Consider the following 14,810-nt stretch of genomic DNA (forward strand, 5'->3'; position numbering starts at 1 on the left):
GGCCAGGATTATCTAAGCATGGTATGGAACAAGCTACCACCATGCAACAGGGTCTGTAGCAACCCTAGGTACAGTACAGTTTAAAGCGACTCTGTACCCACAATCTGACCCCCCCCAAACCACTTATACCTTCGGATAGCTGCTTTTAATTCAAGATCTGTCCTGCGGTCCATTCGGCAGGTGATGCAGTTATTGTCCTAAAAAAATACTTTAAAACTTGAAGCCCCGTGCCAAACGGCAGTATCTGTGCCCTAACTTTGCACCACCCCTCCGTCCTTCCTCCCCACCCTCTTCATCATTAGGAATGCTCCAGGTAGATTGCTTCCTATTCCCCACCTGTGGCAGCCCGGCACATGGGCTGGATCATTAAGGACCTGTGCAATGTTCAGCATGGAGAAAATGTTTCAGTGGCATTCCTAATGCTGAAAAGGGTGGGGAGGAGGGACGGAGGGGTGGTGCAAAGTTAGGGCAGAGATACTGCTGTTTGGCATGGGCTTCAAATTTAAAAGTATTTTTTTTTAGGACAATAACTGCATCACCTGCCGAACGGACCACAGGACAGACCTTGGATTAAAAGCAGCTATCCGAAGGTACAAGTGGTTTGGGGGGGTCAGATTGTGGGTACAGAGTCGCTTTAAAGGGACTTAACACCTATAAACCCATCCGATATGCAAATAAACAAAAAATATCAAATGAATTGGTACAAGAAAACTTTATTGGGAAATATCGCAACAATATAAGGGACAAGAAAAAATATATAAAAACAAACAAAAGACCTGGGAGGTGGGAGACCAAACATGAGGAAAGGTATATGTTTACAAGAATAAAGTGCAGGTGCATCTTGGATACTCTATGATATGCTTATAACCAGGCTGTATATGGCAAATTTATGAGTATCCAAGATGCACCTGCACTTTATTCTTGTAAACATATACCTTTCCTCATGTTTGGTCTCCCACCTCCCAGGTCTTTTGTTTGTTTTTATATATTTTTTCTTGTCCCTTATATTGTTGCGATATTTCCCAATAAAGTTTTCTTGTACCAATTCATTTGATATTTTTTGTTTATTTGCATATCGGATGGGTTTATAGGTGTTAAGTTCTATTATAGTACCATTCGGTTATTTCTTTCCTCCCCCTATCTCTTTTTCTTTGGGGGTATAGGACGTTTATTACAGAATCCAGAATCTATAGGTGTTTTCTATTGCTTTAAAGGGAATCTGTCAGCACCTTTAGAGGGATAGTGGCGATGGCTCCGTGACGCACTTTGGCCTGCTTCACCACTACCTTCTCCTAGCTTGTATTGAATATTTATGGCACCCATCCCCCGGCCTCCAAGCGACATCATCTGTAGCTTCCCAGTTCAGTGTAGTGCGCGCACGCTCCCGTGGCGTGATTCGCGCATGCGCCGTAGTGTGTCGGAGCGGCGCAGGCGCACTGAGGGCCACAGCCTATGTCCTCAATGGCTTTGCTCAGTGCCGCTCCAACGCACTACGGCGCATGCGCGAATCACGCCGCGGGAGCGTGCGCACACTACACTGAACCAGGAAGCTACAGATGCAGTCGCCAGGAGGCCGGGGGACGGGCGCCATGAATATTCAATACAAGCTAGGAGGAGGAAGTGGTGAGGCGGGCACTAAGCCATCACCACTCCCCCTCCATAGGTGCTGACAGATTACCTTTAAATACAGCCTAGGCAAGCTATATCAATCATTGTCCAGGGCGACCCACTGGACTTCTTAAACCAGTATGAGCAGGGATTGACATGAATAAATGACAAGTTGTATTGTGTTTTTCCTTCTGTCCTATAACAAGATATCTGTAGATAAAACATTGTTTTTATGATAACTAACCCCCTTTAAAGGTTTACCTGAACAAATATGTAAAACCAAATTTACATCCTGTGAAAGAAAATACCAGGGTATGTACACCATTACATACACTGATTGCTAAATAAGCAGTTTTGGGATTCAAGCAATCCCTTAAATGGGTAGTTTTTTTTTAATTTGAAATCTTTCAAATCAACTGGTGCCAGAAAGTGGCAAAGATTTGTAATTTACTTGACAGTTCCTGAATGGACAGAAGTGGCAGTAGAGAACACTGTGCCACACTGAAAAGAATACACCACTTCCTGCACAACATACAGCAGCTGATAAGAACTAAAAGACTTGAGATGTTTTAATAGAAATAAATTACAAACATCTGGCACTTTCTGGTAGCCGTTGATTCATAAGAAATATTTTTTGGGGGTAAACTACCTTTTTAAACCTTAGTACCCAAGAAGGGTGATGGGCAACAAGCTTCTGGTAGGGCACACATATGTGAGGTCACAGGGTCAATTTTAGGCACATAATGTAAACTTGGATGAGCAGACAAGCCTGGGATATTGTTGTTTAGTTGGCCATTATGAGTAGACATGCATACAATTGCTATGGGATACAAGGGAAGAGAGCTGAATATAACAGTATTAAAGCTCCTCTAAAAATCAGCCCATTTAGTCTCTAGTTGGCTGAGCATATATAGACTCAACAGATAAACTGGGCATGCGATTCATATACTTACATCTAAATGGCTGCACACAGATCTTAATAACTTGTAGGTAGAATCTCGAGACAACAAAGACACAAAGATGAACTGAAAATAAAGGAAAATTTAAAGTTATTTTATCAACTGAAAAAAAAAAAAATAATAAATATGTATATTTGACATCAGTAGTAAGGACATGGTGTACTGCTTACCCTATCAGTTACTGTAGAAACAACCAAGGCATTTGGCACAAGAAGTGCAGTTTTTGTTTTCTTGATCATGGTGACAGCAAGAGCTGGAATGGCGATCTGAGGGGGGGGGGGGGGGACCAAAAAAAACAGTTTCACATGAGCTTTTTGGTAAACTTCTAAAATATGGACATAAAACTGAACACAAAAACAAGGGGGCATAAAGATATCAGAGAAAAAAAAAACAAAAAAAAACAAAAAAACACACCCTTTGAAGTGTCGCAGAAACAAGTCAAAAGTCAGTCATTAACTTCCCAGCTCCCTGCAATCTTCCCATCTCACTGAACAAAACATGCTCCAATTATAAGTCTATGGAGATCACCTTGTGCAGTGGTGCAGAAAGGCAGTGCCCTCGGGAGTGAAGAGCATAGCCACATGCTTCTTCTGGGACTGATGGGGGTCTGAATACTTAGATTAAAACTTTGTACTCTGCTTCATGTCAAAAGTTTTTTTTATCAAATGACTAATTGACACTTTAACCTCTCAATAGCCTTAAAGATATTGCATGCAGTAGTGCATGCTGCGTTTACAAGTGTATTTTATATGTTTGTCCATGTGACGGGTCTCCGATTACTATTTGGTCTGCAAAAGCAAGTGAAATATGCTGTTTTAACCCTTTGAGGACCAGGCCCAAAATGACCCAGTGGACCGCGCAAATTTTGATCTTTGTGCTTTCGTTTTTCCCTCCTCCCCTTCTAAGAGATCTAGCACTTTCAGTTTTCTATGTACAAGGCCATGTAATGGCTTGTTTGGTACAAGAATAGTTGTACTTTGTAATGGAGCCTCATATTTTACCATAACATGTATGACGGAATCCCAAATATATTATTTATGAAGATATAAATAGGTGAAATTGTAAAAAAGAATGCTATATGGTAACTTTTGGGGGTTCCTGTGTCTACGTAATGCACTATATGGTAAAAGCGACATGATACTAATACTCTATCGGTCAGTCCGAACACAACCATAGGCAGGTTTACACAGATTCTCTAATGTTTATATATATATATATATATATATATATATATATATATATATATATATATATATATTTTTTTTTTTTTTTTAACCCCTAGACGACCCTGGACGTAGGGTTACGTCATGGAAGTCTGTCCCCAGACGACCCATGACGTAACCTTACGTCATGGGTGTTATTCCCGCTATGAAGCGCGCTCCGGAGCGGAGCGCGCTTCATAGGAGGTGGGGGCCGGCTGCAGTGAGCAGCCGGGACCTCACTGGTAATGACACGCTGCAGCGATCACGCTGCCGCGTGTCATTAACCCCTTAAACGCCGCGACCGCAGCGTTTGAGTGTAAGTGACAGGGGGAGTCCCCTGTCACTTACCGATCGGGACCCCCGCAGTGTGACTGCGGGGGTCCCGATCGTTGAAACGGACTGCTGGAGGTCTCTTACCTGCCTCCATGCGGTCCGATCGGCGATCTGCTACACTGAGCCTGCACAGGCAGGCTCAATGAGCAGAGCGCCGATAACACTGATCAATGCTATGCCTATGGCATAGCATTCATCAGTGTATAAATCAAAGTAATGTATGTACAAGTCCCCCAAAGGGACTTCAAAAGTGTAAAAAAAAAAAAAAGTTCAAAACACTAACACACTACCCCAAAACCCCTCCCCCAATAAAAGTCTAAATCACCCCCCTTTCCCATTATATAAATAAAACATATAAAAATGAATAAATAGATAAACATATAATATACCATAGCGTGCGTAATTGTCCGATCTATTAAAATATAACAAGCGTCATTGCGACCGGTAAACGGCGTACACGAAAAGAGGGGAAAAAGTGCGCAGATTACCGATTTTATGTTACATTATATATAAAAAAAAAATCAATAAAAAGTGATCAAAACGTCCGATCTTCACAAATATGGTATTAATAAAAACTAGAGATCATGGCGGAAAAAATGACACCCCATACAGCCCCATAGGTGAAAAAATAAAACCGTTATAAGCGTCACAATAGGCCCATTTTATTAATATTTAATTGCCAAAAAAAAGGATTTCATAAAAAAAAATATATATAACATTAGAGAATCTGTGTAACCTGCATATGGTTGTGTTCGGACTGACCTATAGAATAATAGTGTCATGTCGCTGTTACCATATAGTTCATTGCGTAGACACAGGAACCCCCCAAACGTTACCATATTGCATTCTTTCTTACGATTTCACCTATTTATATCTTCATAAATAATATATTTGGAATTCCATCATACATGTTATGGTAAAATGAATGACGCCATTACAAAGTACAACTATTCCTGTAAAAAACAAGCACTTACATGGCTTGTAGATAGAAAACTGAGAGTGCTAGAGCTCTTAGAAGGGGAGGAGGGAAAAACGAAAACACTAAGATCAAAATTTGCGCGGTCCACTGGGTCATTTTGGGCCTGGTCCTCAAAGGGTTAAAGAAATCCTCTTTTTTGGCAATTAATTATGAATAAAATGGGCCTATTGTGACGCTTATAACAGTTTTATTTTTAGTTTTTATTAATACCATATTTGTGAAGATCGGAGGTTTTGATCACTTTTTATTATTTTTTTTATATATATATATATAACATAAAATTAGTAATCCCCGCACTTTTTTCCCCTCTTCGTCTACGCCATTCACAATGACGCTTGTTATATTTTAATAGATCAGACCATTACGCACGCTACGGTATATTATATGTTTATTTATTTTTATATGTTTTATTTATATAATAGGAAAGGGGGTGATTTAAAATTTTATTGGGGGAGGGGTTTTGGGGTAGTGTGTTAGTGATTTTAATTTTTTTATACATTTTAAGTCCCTTTGGGGGACTTGTACATACATTACTTTCATTTCATACACTGATTATTGCTATGCCATAGGCATAGCATTGATCAGTGTTATCGACGCTCTGCTCATTGAGCCTGCCTGTGCAGGCTCAGTGAACAGATCGCCGATCGGACCACGCAGAGGCAGGTGAGAGACCTCCGGCGGTCTGTTTTAACGATCGGGATCAGTTAGTGACAGGGGATCGTGGCGTTTAAAGGAGTTATTGGCACGCTGCAGCGTGTCATAAACGGTGAGGTGCCGGCTGCTGATTGCAGCCGGCCCCCACCTGCTATAAAGCGCTCCGCTCCGGTACGTCCTGGGCACAGACTTCCAGGACGTACCAGTACGTCCTAGGTCGTCTAGGGGTTAAAAGTGGCCCAAAAGCATATTTGCCTAGGATATTTGCAGAGTTGTTTCTGAGTACATGATTCACATGTGACATAAAATGTGTACAAAACCTACTAACCTTCGTGTCTTTCCCAAAAACCTTTGAATGGAAACATATCCAATTGTCTGAAATGTATAACTTTCCTTGATACAAGATTTCCTTTTGCAATGCACAGGTAAAACCTAGAGAAGAGGGAAAAAATGTAGGCATAACACAAGCCTGTTGATATATTAAGATTTGTAATTTACTTTTAGCAAAAAATCTCAAGTCTTCCAGTGCTTTTCAGCTGCTGTATGTCCTACATATCTATGTCTATATATCATACAACAGCTGATAAGTAATGGAAGACTGATAGAAGTAAATAACAAATCTCTGCCACTTTCTGACATCATTATTTGAACGAAGATAAAATTTAGCTGGAGTTGCCCTTTTAGACTGGGTTCACACTACATATATTTCAGTCAGTATTGTGGTCCTCATATTGCAACCAAAACCAGGAGTGGATTAAAAACACAGAACGGATCTGTTCACACAATGGTGAAATTGAGTGATTGCCGCCATATAACAGTAAATAACTGCCATTATTTCAATATAACAGCAGTTTTAAAATAACAGCAAATATTTGCCATTAAATGGCGGCCATCCACTCAATTTCAACATTGTGTGAACAGAGCCTTTCTGTGTTTTCAATCCACTCCTGGTTTTGATTGCAATATGAGGACCACAATACTGACTAAAATATACGTAGTGTGAACCCAGCCTAAATATTTCTGCACTGATAGGCAGGAAACTGGACAATGCTTTACATCTGTATGTCATCAGTTTTCATCAATATAGCACCAGACTTCAAAAGGGGATTAAATACAATACACATTCATATTTTTCTCCTTCTCCTCAGAAATTAATGCATTTAATTTGAAATGGGAATACCTCTTAATACAGTTCTAATGATAAATGTGTAGGGCTCAACAAAATTAAATTTTTTAGCAAATTCGTTCATTTGGCAAACATGCGTCCTTCTCCTGATATGCTGCTGTTCTCCCATTGCTGATCTGGTTGTCTAGCTTACCAACTACCACTCTGCTCTAAAAGCAGTGGTCTGGCTGAGTAAAATATATATATATCCATATAATTTATTCACTCGACTGCTTTTAGAGCAGAGCGGTGGTCAATAAGCTAAACAACCAGCTGTCAATATAAGAGCAGGTATATCAGAAGGAGGCATGTTTCCTGAAATGGGAATACTCCTTTTTTTAAATGGTACAGTAACAATTTTCCTTATTGACTACTATACTACTACTATAATTTTGAACACTACTCTACAGTCAACAAAATATGTACAAAAATATTCCAATAAAATAATTTGGTAGAAAAGATACAATAGATTTTCCCATTTACTCTGCATGCAGTTTGCACAGCTGATTATTAACAAGAAAATGTTGGCTATAAATCTGTGTACCACTGTAGTTCATTCAAACCATGTACCTTTAGTTACCTGATCCCTGATTCTAGAAAGGTCAAAAAATCTGCATGCCCAAGGCCTCTCCATTTGTTTTATTTTAACTTAAAAGTATTTTATCTTCATACTTACTTTCTTTTAGCGTCTCTTCCTTTTGTACATCCTTAAACAGCTTATGAAATTGTGTATTTGCCTTTGAAATCTAAGGGGAAAAAAATAATCAAAGGCTATACAATTCTTTTATAATATTTACAGCAATGCCACTTCAATCCCTGACACAAATTAACACAGCGTGCTTGTCATTTACTTTACTGACCAATGCAATATTACTTTAACAAATACTGCAATGTGCAAATGTAAGGTTTCTTTTTTTTTTCTTTTATTAAAGGCCTTACACTTTGTAAGAAGGTATGGGTTTATAACCATCATACTGAAAACTTTCTGAAGCTTAAGTGTTCTTCACCCTAGATTCCCACTAGTGGTGCATGTGTTCATGGAAGGCAGTGTGTATTTGTGGGTACTTGTATTGTATTCTCAATGTACTTTTAATATGCAGGACAGCATTATAATCACTATGGGGGACATTTACTGAGTCTAATGTGTGCAACTATTCTAATGAGGATTGGTGTGTATTTTGTTCCAATATTTTGCGACCAATTCATTAAAATGTAGTGAATGTATCCAAATTAAAAAGTCACAAAAAAAAAGTAGCAAGTTGCAAAAGTTGCGCAAGCATATTCACCTGGTATTGACCAGACGTAGGCCTGCACCTGTTTGTGGGACTTTTTAAAAAAGTCGCAAATGATAAATTAGACGCTAATCCCAGATTATGGGAACTTTGGGTGAATACTCAAAACAGGCAGATTAAATAAAAGTCGCATCTAAAAAATATTCACCCGTTAAATACTGGTCCAAAAATAGAACTTAGACCAAAAATGGGTGAAAAATCCAATTATTCACCAAAAATAGGTGCAAAGCCCTTGATAAAGTTCCCTGTTTGTGTATTGAATACTGGGCTTTTGCATTGTGGTCATTGAAGATCAGTCAGTCAGACACATTTTTTATGGTGTTCTAGGAAAGTCAGCTACAGGGGGCAGAGGCAGTTGCAGGCAGCAAGTTGTGCTGTTCTTCCCACCCAATGAATTTGGGCCAACTGCACTGTTAAGCCGAGAAGTGTATTAGGCTATTTAGTGCCAACAGTGATTTATATAGGAATTATGGCAACTGTATAATAAAAGCATAGTAAGGCATCCACATACAGTCTTAGATTTGATGCTTGGTTTAACTATGTGGACATTTTAATTTTCACTCCCAACGAAAAGCAAGTAGGATATTGTAAAAGAGTTATATTCTACTTTCTTCCCTCAGTTACACCAATATTTCACAATAAAATATGGCAAATATTTTGAACAGAAAGCCAGATTTTTACCTCTATAAGTCTCCTATTATTCTTTAACATTTATTACAATCAGCATACAATCATTTGTTACCAATACCTGAAGGCACGGGGCATGTGTTCATGGGTTATACACAACAGCTTGTAGAGACAACTACCCCCATGATATATGAAAAGTATGCATTGTAACCCAATAAAGTTCTCTTACCTGGCTTGAAGTAGATTTTTTCCTTTCAAGCTTCATCATGTCATTCTTCATGTCAAGGGTTAATGAGGAATCGTATGTCTTGGACCTTTAAAAAATGAAACATATAAAAGTATTACTAAATGTAGCATTCCACGGCCACATCATTCCATCTACAACCTTATTTATTATTTCTCTCCACACTTGCCAGTAGTCTTAGAGTAAACTTTCTTACTCACTACAAGTTAATAAAAAAAGATCCGTTTTGATGCACTGGACTGTATAGCCATATGTGAGCATAATGAAAAAAAAAACATCAAGAAATTTTTTCAGAAGTCCTAGTGCTTTAAAAGTATGCAGATATACATTATATATGCAATGTAGAATTTGTAATTTCCTTTCAGTTGTATAGAAAAGTTGTGTCAAATTACAAGCCCGGCTTTAATGCAAGAATTTTGCATACACAAACAAATACATTCAGTAAAAATATCACAAATGTATAAAATTCTTCTTGAATTTAGGACCATGAATCTTTGTTGCATTCCTTCTCAGCTAACCTTCTGGATGGGTTATCTAGGCTGGAAGAACAAGCTTTAACTTTGAAGCCATGAAGATACAACCGCTTCAATTACATATGTGTCTCTGAGTAGGAGTGTGCAGTATATATTCTTCTTTCTGGTTGGGAAAGGAGGAACTAAAGTAGCACCTGAACTTGGCAGTAAACATAACTCATAGTACTGTAACAAATCCACTCCAGTGTATGCGGTAGGGCAGGCTTTACTTGTTTTAGTTGCAACCTCTGATCTATTATTTTCACCTCAGACAGTGCCATTTCCTGAATACAAAGTAGAACACACAAAGTATATAAACCATAAAAATCGAACTCAAAAAAATGTTTGTTTTTTTATAGCCTCTGCTTATTGTATTTTCCCTGGAGAGAATAATGCGGCCATGGCTGAAGCCTTTGTATAACGCCGCATATAAATAGAGAACTGAGGACAGATCCTCTTGTCGCCACAGTCCATTTCACAGACCAAAAAAAAAAAAATCTCATGTTGGGTAAAATAATGAAAACATTCAGGATGGTGATGTGACCACATGTGGCATTGTGCTTACTTTAGATGGAATTTCATAAGAAAACTGCGCATGTTTGCAGATCCAAAAGGCAATATGTTGGTCTACCTATGTTGCTGTGATCTGCGGTAAATGGAAAAATGTCACGTGAATACGGCTAACACTGCTGTGTACTGAGGTCACTCCGGAACGCATTAGGATCAGCCATGAGCATAAGACATTCATTGGGGCAACATCACATTGACAATGAGTTATTGGAAGTGATTAAATTCAATTTGCAATAAAAAAAATAAATTTATGTAATAAGTTTCAGTGACTAAGTTTCACATTTTTTTCTACATTTGGACATGTATGATTGAAATGATTGTTTTCTTGTATATGATATGATTTGTGAATCACAATGTGAATATCCTGATTAATTCATACACAAGATCAGAGAAACAGAACTACCATTTACCTGGACAGAGGTAGTTTTTGCCGGGTTTCAGTCACATCTGCATCACTAATCACGACTTGAGGACTAGGATATGGCTTAGTAACCTTATTTTCATCAGGCCCATTTTCTGTTTCAGAGCTTTAAGAAAACAAAAAAGGGATATTATCCAGAAGATTATTCGTAGTCAATATTAAAACTTTATAAACGAGACAAATCAAATGCTGCAGTATGTAGAAATTATAAAGTAAGCAACGCTAGATGTAGAAAGTACTGTCCATAACAAAGTCAGTAAGGTTTCCTTAGTGACATATTTGAAAGTTTAACTGAAGAATTAGAATGCTAGTTTCCTAATCGTCAGGATATTCGGCTTTATAAGTATGTACACTCACGCCTGCTAACAAGATCCCTCTCTAGACTAAGACTACTCCTCATACTCTACCATTCTCTGTTTTATTGCAAATAAAATATACACATTAACCAGAGTTACCAAGAAACACTCACAACAACCTCCAACCTCATTGAAGCTAACTGCAACGTAAAACGTGACAATTGAATATTACCAGAAGTACCCACCGGGTGCTGGTGGAAGTCTATCAAAATTGTTCCACATTTGCTGCATGGAGAACTGTACTTCTAAGTACTGATGGCTGCTATGATCCACAGAACACCTACACAACAATGCTACAGGGTTTCAGGGGTTCTTTATTTCACCTATGGATAACCAATTTGTTCATTATAAAATATATCAACCAAACATAACACTAAGCACGCCTGTTCCCGCGTCCCCTCAAAAACATGATCATAAAAAATGTACAAATGTATCCAGTTAGGAAATAACCAGTTCAAAATACTTCATGTATTGCTGCAGAAGTTTCATTTGCAATAGCTATATGCTATCAGACAGTTACAGATAGATAATTTAGTGATATTCAGCTAGTAATAAACATTCATATAGATTTAGACAGCAAGATAGAATTATTCATATTCATAAAGACAGACAGACATGAGAAAAGCATGATTATATCTTCTCTCTATCCATTGCAGAGACACCTTAGAAGAAGGTCCAGGTTAAATGTGTACATAGAGCTTTCAGTCTATTCACCAGTAGTATAGTACTATGTAGTTGAGTAAAAGCCACACAGAGCCCGAGAGCTTACCTTCAGCACACCTGTCCACTTGGAAATGCTTCTACTACAGACTGAATCCTGCCTACTATATCTACCAGATGACATAAGAGGAAGTAGTCTTATAGAGCATGACTCACTCGATCCAAGCACCTTTTCTTTCCTCCTTCTATCTAACAAGCTCACGTGTTGACCAATCACCAGACAAAAATGCTTCTGGTACAGAGTGTAAGGCAGCATGTCACTTTTCTGTACAGTATGAACCCATGACAGAGCAGAGGCTCTCCAAGAAAAGAGAGTGTCTAGTACAGAATCAGGTGCACTGAGCGCTGCTGGTACATATAGCAGAAACACTACCACTGCTCTAGCTCTAAATAAAGTTATGAATCTGAATCAATGCTATACATACCCACTCACATAAAAATGAGATAGAACTGCTACATACTGTATGATAAATCGTCACACAGTAGTACAAATAGTAAGAAGAAAACCATTTTACAGTCAAAACATATTCAAATGTGTTCAAACCAAATTAATAAAAAACGCAAGGAATATGCTAGATGAGTGGTATAACAGAAGTCAGCTGCACAGCCAGGAAATCCAGCACTATTGTGCAAATTGTTAAGAGACATGACTGATGATGAAATTACAGAAGGCAAGTTTACATACGGTGTAACAAAAGTGTGAACGGACAGTTTTTCTTTTTTTTAACCAGATACCTATTTAACCCCTTCATGACCGATGTCATTGGTGACCAGCAATCCTGTTTTTTTTTTTTTTTTTTTAAACATTTACAGCATTCACCGTGCGGGAATAATAAGGCTATATTTTAATAAAACGGACTATTCCTCCTGCTGCGATATGTCACATCTTTAAATATATACATGTATTGCCCCCCCCCCCCCCGAAACAACAAAAAAAACAAAACAAAAACAAAAACAGCAAAACACACCACCACCACCACCTTGACACACCTTACTTAAAAGGTGTTTTTGCAAAACTGCCTAAATGCCCTAAAAAACAAAGTCACAACATGCTCTGCATTTGGGTTTTTTTTGTTAAAAAAAAAAAAAAAAAAAAAAAAGAAAGAAAGAAAGAAAGAAAGAAAGAAAGAAGCCATGTCTATATGCACGTTGACCCAATTCTACAATACATTTCCTGAAGTTACATTACTGCAGGAGATAAAAATAACAAAAAAAAAAAGTCTATGCACCAGAACTGGCCGGTGCTCAAGCACTGGAGGTAGACCGGCCCGCCCCCAGTGGGAGGGAATTCCCTCCCCTGTATGACGCGGCTCTCTTAGAATGAATGGAGCCGCATCACACAGGGGAGGGAATTTCCTCCCACTAGAGGCGGGCCGGCCTACCTCCAGTGCTTGAGCACTGGCCAGTTCCAGTGCATAGAACGGCGCCGTGCACATCGGCTTCCCCTTGCGGGCGCTGTTCGATCCGTGGGTTCAGGTTAAAGAGGATGTACCTGGTGGTAAATCCTCTTTAACATACTTAAGCGGCCGTCAATGGTACATTACTTAGGTTGAAGGTTTAGGTTGAATCATGGCCATGTTCAACCTATTTTTTAAAGGTCCATTCATTTTTGTTTAAAAGACCGAAAGGGTGTCAAAAAAAGAAAAAAAAATCTGCGAACTTAAAACAACATCATGCTGTTTGCCAAATAATGACCACCAAAAAGTGTCATTAACATTTATTACGGCCACTGCGAATGGATTGTGTTAAACTGTCTCCATAGATAACCAAGTAAAAGAAAGAATCATAGGGTATATGATTGAGGCGCACACATAGTAATATATAAAATAACGGCTACAGACATTAAAAACATTTAAAAATCACAAAAAACGGCAGCCTCCTAGGGTACAGGAGGCTGCTCACTGCTACGGACCCAAGCTAAATAAGCTGAAATGGGACTAGACAAAAAAGTTGCAAGACAGGAGAAGTAGTAAAATATAAATAACACAGTACAAAGACATGATAGCAATAATACTACCCCACAAATTAGTGTCCCAATGTAGCAGGAAATAAGATGTGTTATTTATATTTTTTTAATTTCTGTAGCCAGTGTCAATAAAGCTATTTTATAAATTACTATAGATGTGCGCCTCAATCATATACCCTATGGTTCTTTCTTTCTCTTGGTTATCTATGGTTTATTCATATGGCAGGGGGCAGCACCCTAATTTTGAACATATTATTTGCTCCATACATTTCTGTGGTGCCCACATTTTTCCATAATTGAATCTGTCTCCATAGACTTCAATGGACATAATTGAAGACTGAAAATAACTGCTGTAAGGATGGTGAAGGATACAGGAGACAGTTCATATCAATAGGCTATTTTGAGAACAGCAGGGTTAATCATGGTGAGTAGACTGTGCCCTCCTTTGCAATAGTAGTTATTAAAAAAAACCTCTGTAGAAATTTACAATGACTTATCATACAGATATGTTCCAAATAACATCCACACATGTGCTACAGTATGTATAGCAAATATAAGAGTTTATAGAAACTATTCCCTGATCTTTAGCAAGACAAAATATACACAGTTAAGAAAAGTAAAGCCATGCCATTTTAAAATTTAGATTTTCCTTATTAGGATATAGACTTATATAATATCAGGTTTTCTTGTTATATGAAGGACATTAAATAGATCATGACAAATGAATAAGTTATACCATTAAAAGGGTTTGTCTGGCTTCAATTAAAATAAATAATCTATCTCCCCACACAGTTCTTTGTTTTTCTGACTGTTCTATAGTACATAGAGAATTTCTACAGTTTTTCATCCTGCTGGTCACGGAAGAAGCAGAGCTCCTGTTATAGCATGACAATGAAGCGGAGAAGACTTCTTCTGCAGGCAATTTCTACAGTTTTTCATCCTGCTGGTCACGGAAGAAGCAGAGCTCCTGTTATAGCATGACAATGAAGCGGAGAAGACTTCTTCTGCAGGCAATCAACTACGATGGTGGTGGTGGTGGTGGACTGATTTTGTCCAAAGTTTATAGTCTGTTTTTGGCTTTGGCTTCAAATCTCTGTGTAAATGGACCCTTAGGAAGGCTCATTGCCGATAATTGGCCCATGTAAAAAGGGACTAAAGCCACCAATAGCGGCTACAGACACCTGTTTAAAGATGCACCCAAT

General features: G+C 38.4%; 1 protein-coding gene across 4 annotated transcripts in view; it reads right to left on the reverse strand.

The window, feature by feature from the left end:
• The window catches only part of GRAMD2B (GRAM domain containing 2B), a 135,400-nt gene that overhangs the window by 13,239 nt on the left and 107,351 nt on the right, over positions 1-14,810 (reverse strand). For 3 of the 4 annotated variants that reach the window (XM_069962629.1, XM_069962633.1, XM_069962631.1), the window contains exons 2-7: positions 10,556-10,672; positions 9,049-9,133; positions 7,577-7,646; positions 6,064-6,167; positions 2,738-2,833; positions 2,562-2,633 (exon numbers count right to left, since the gene is read on the reverse strand). In XM_069962629.1, coding sequence (XP_069818730.1) covers positions 2,562-2,633; positions 2,738-2,833; positions 6,064-6,167; positions 7,577-7,646; positions 9,049-9,133; positions 10,556-10,672 — 544 coding nt within the window. Of the gene's footprint in view, positions 1-2,561; positions 2,634-2,737; positions 2,834-6,063; positions 6,168-7,576; positions 7,647-9,048; positions 9,134-10,140; positions 10,222-10,555; positions 10,673-11,691; positions 11,726-14,810 lie in introns of those variants that run through there. The other variant, XM_069962632.1, reaches the window with a different exon arrangement.

Source organism: Dendropsophus ebraccatus, chromosome 3, assembly GCF_027789765.1.
Source record: "Dendropsophus ebraccatus isolate aDenEbr1 chromosome 3, aDenEbr1.pat, whole genome shotgun sequence".
Lineage (NCBI taxonomy): Eukaryota > Metazoa > Chordata > Amphibia > Anura > Hylidae > Dendropsophus > Dendropsophus ebraccatus.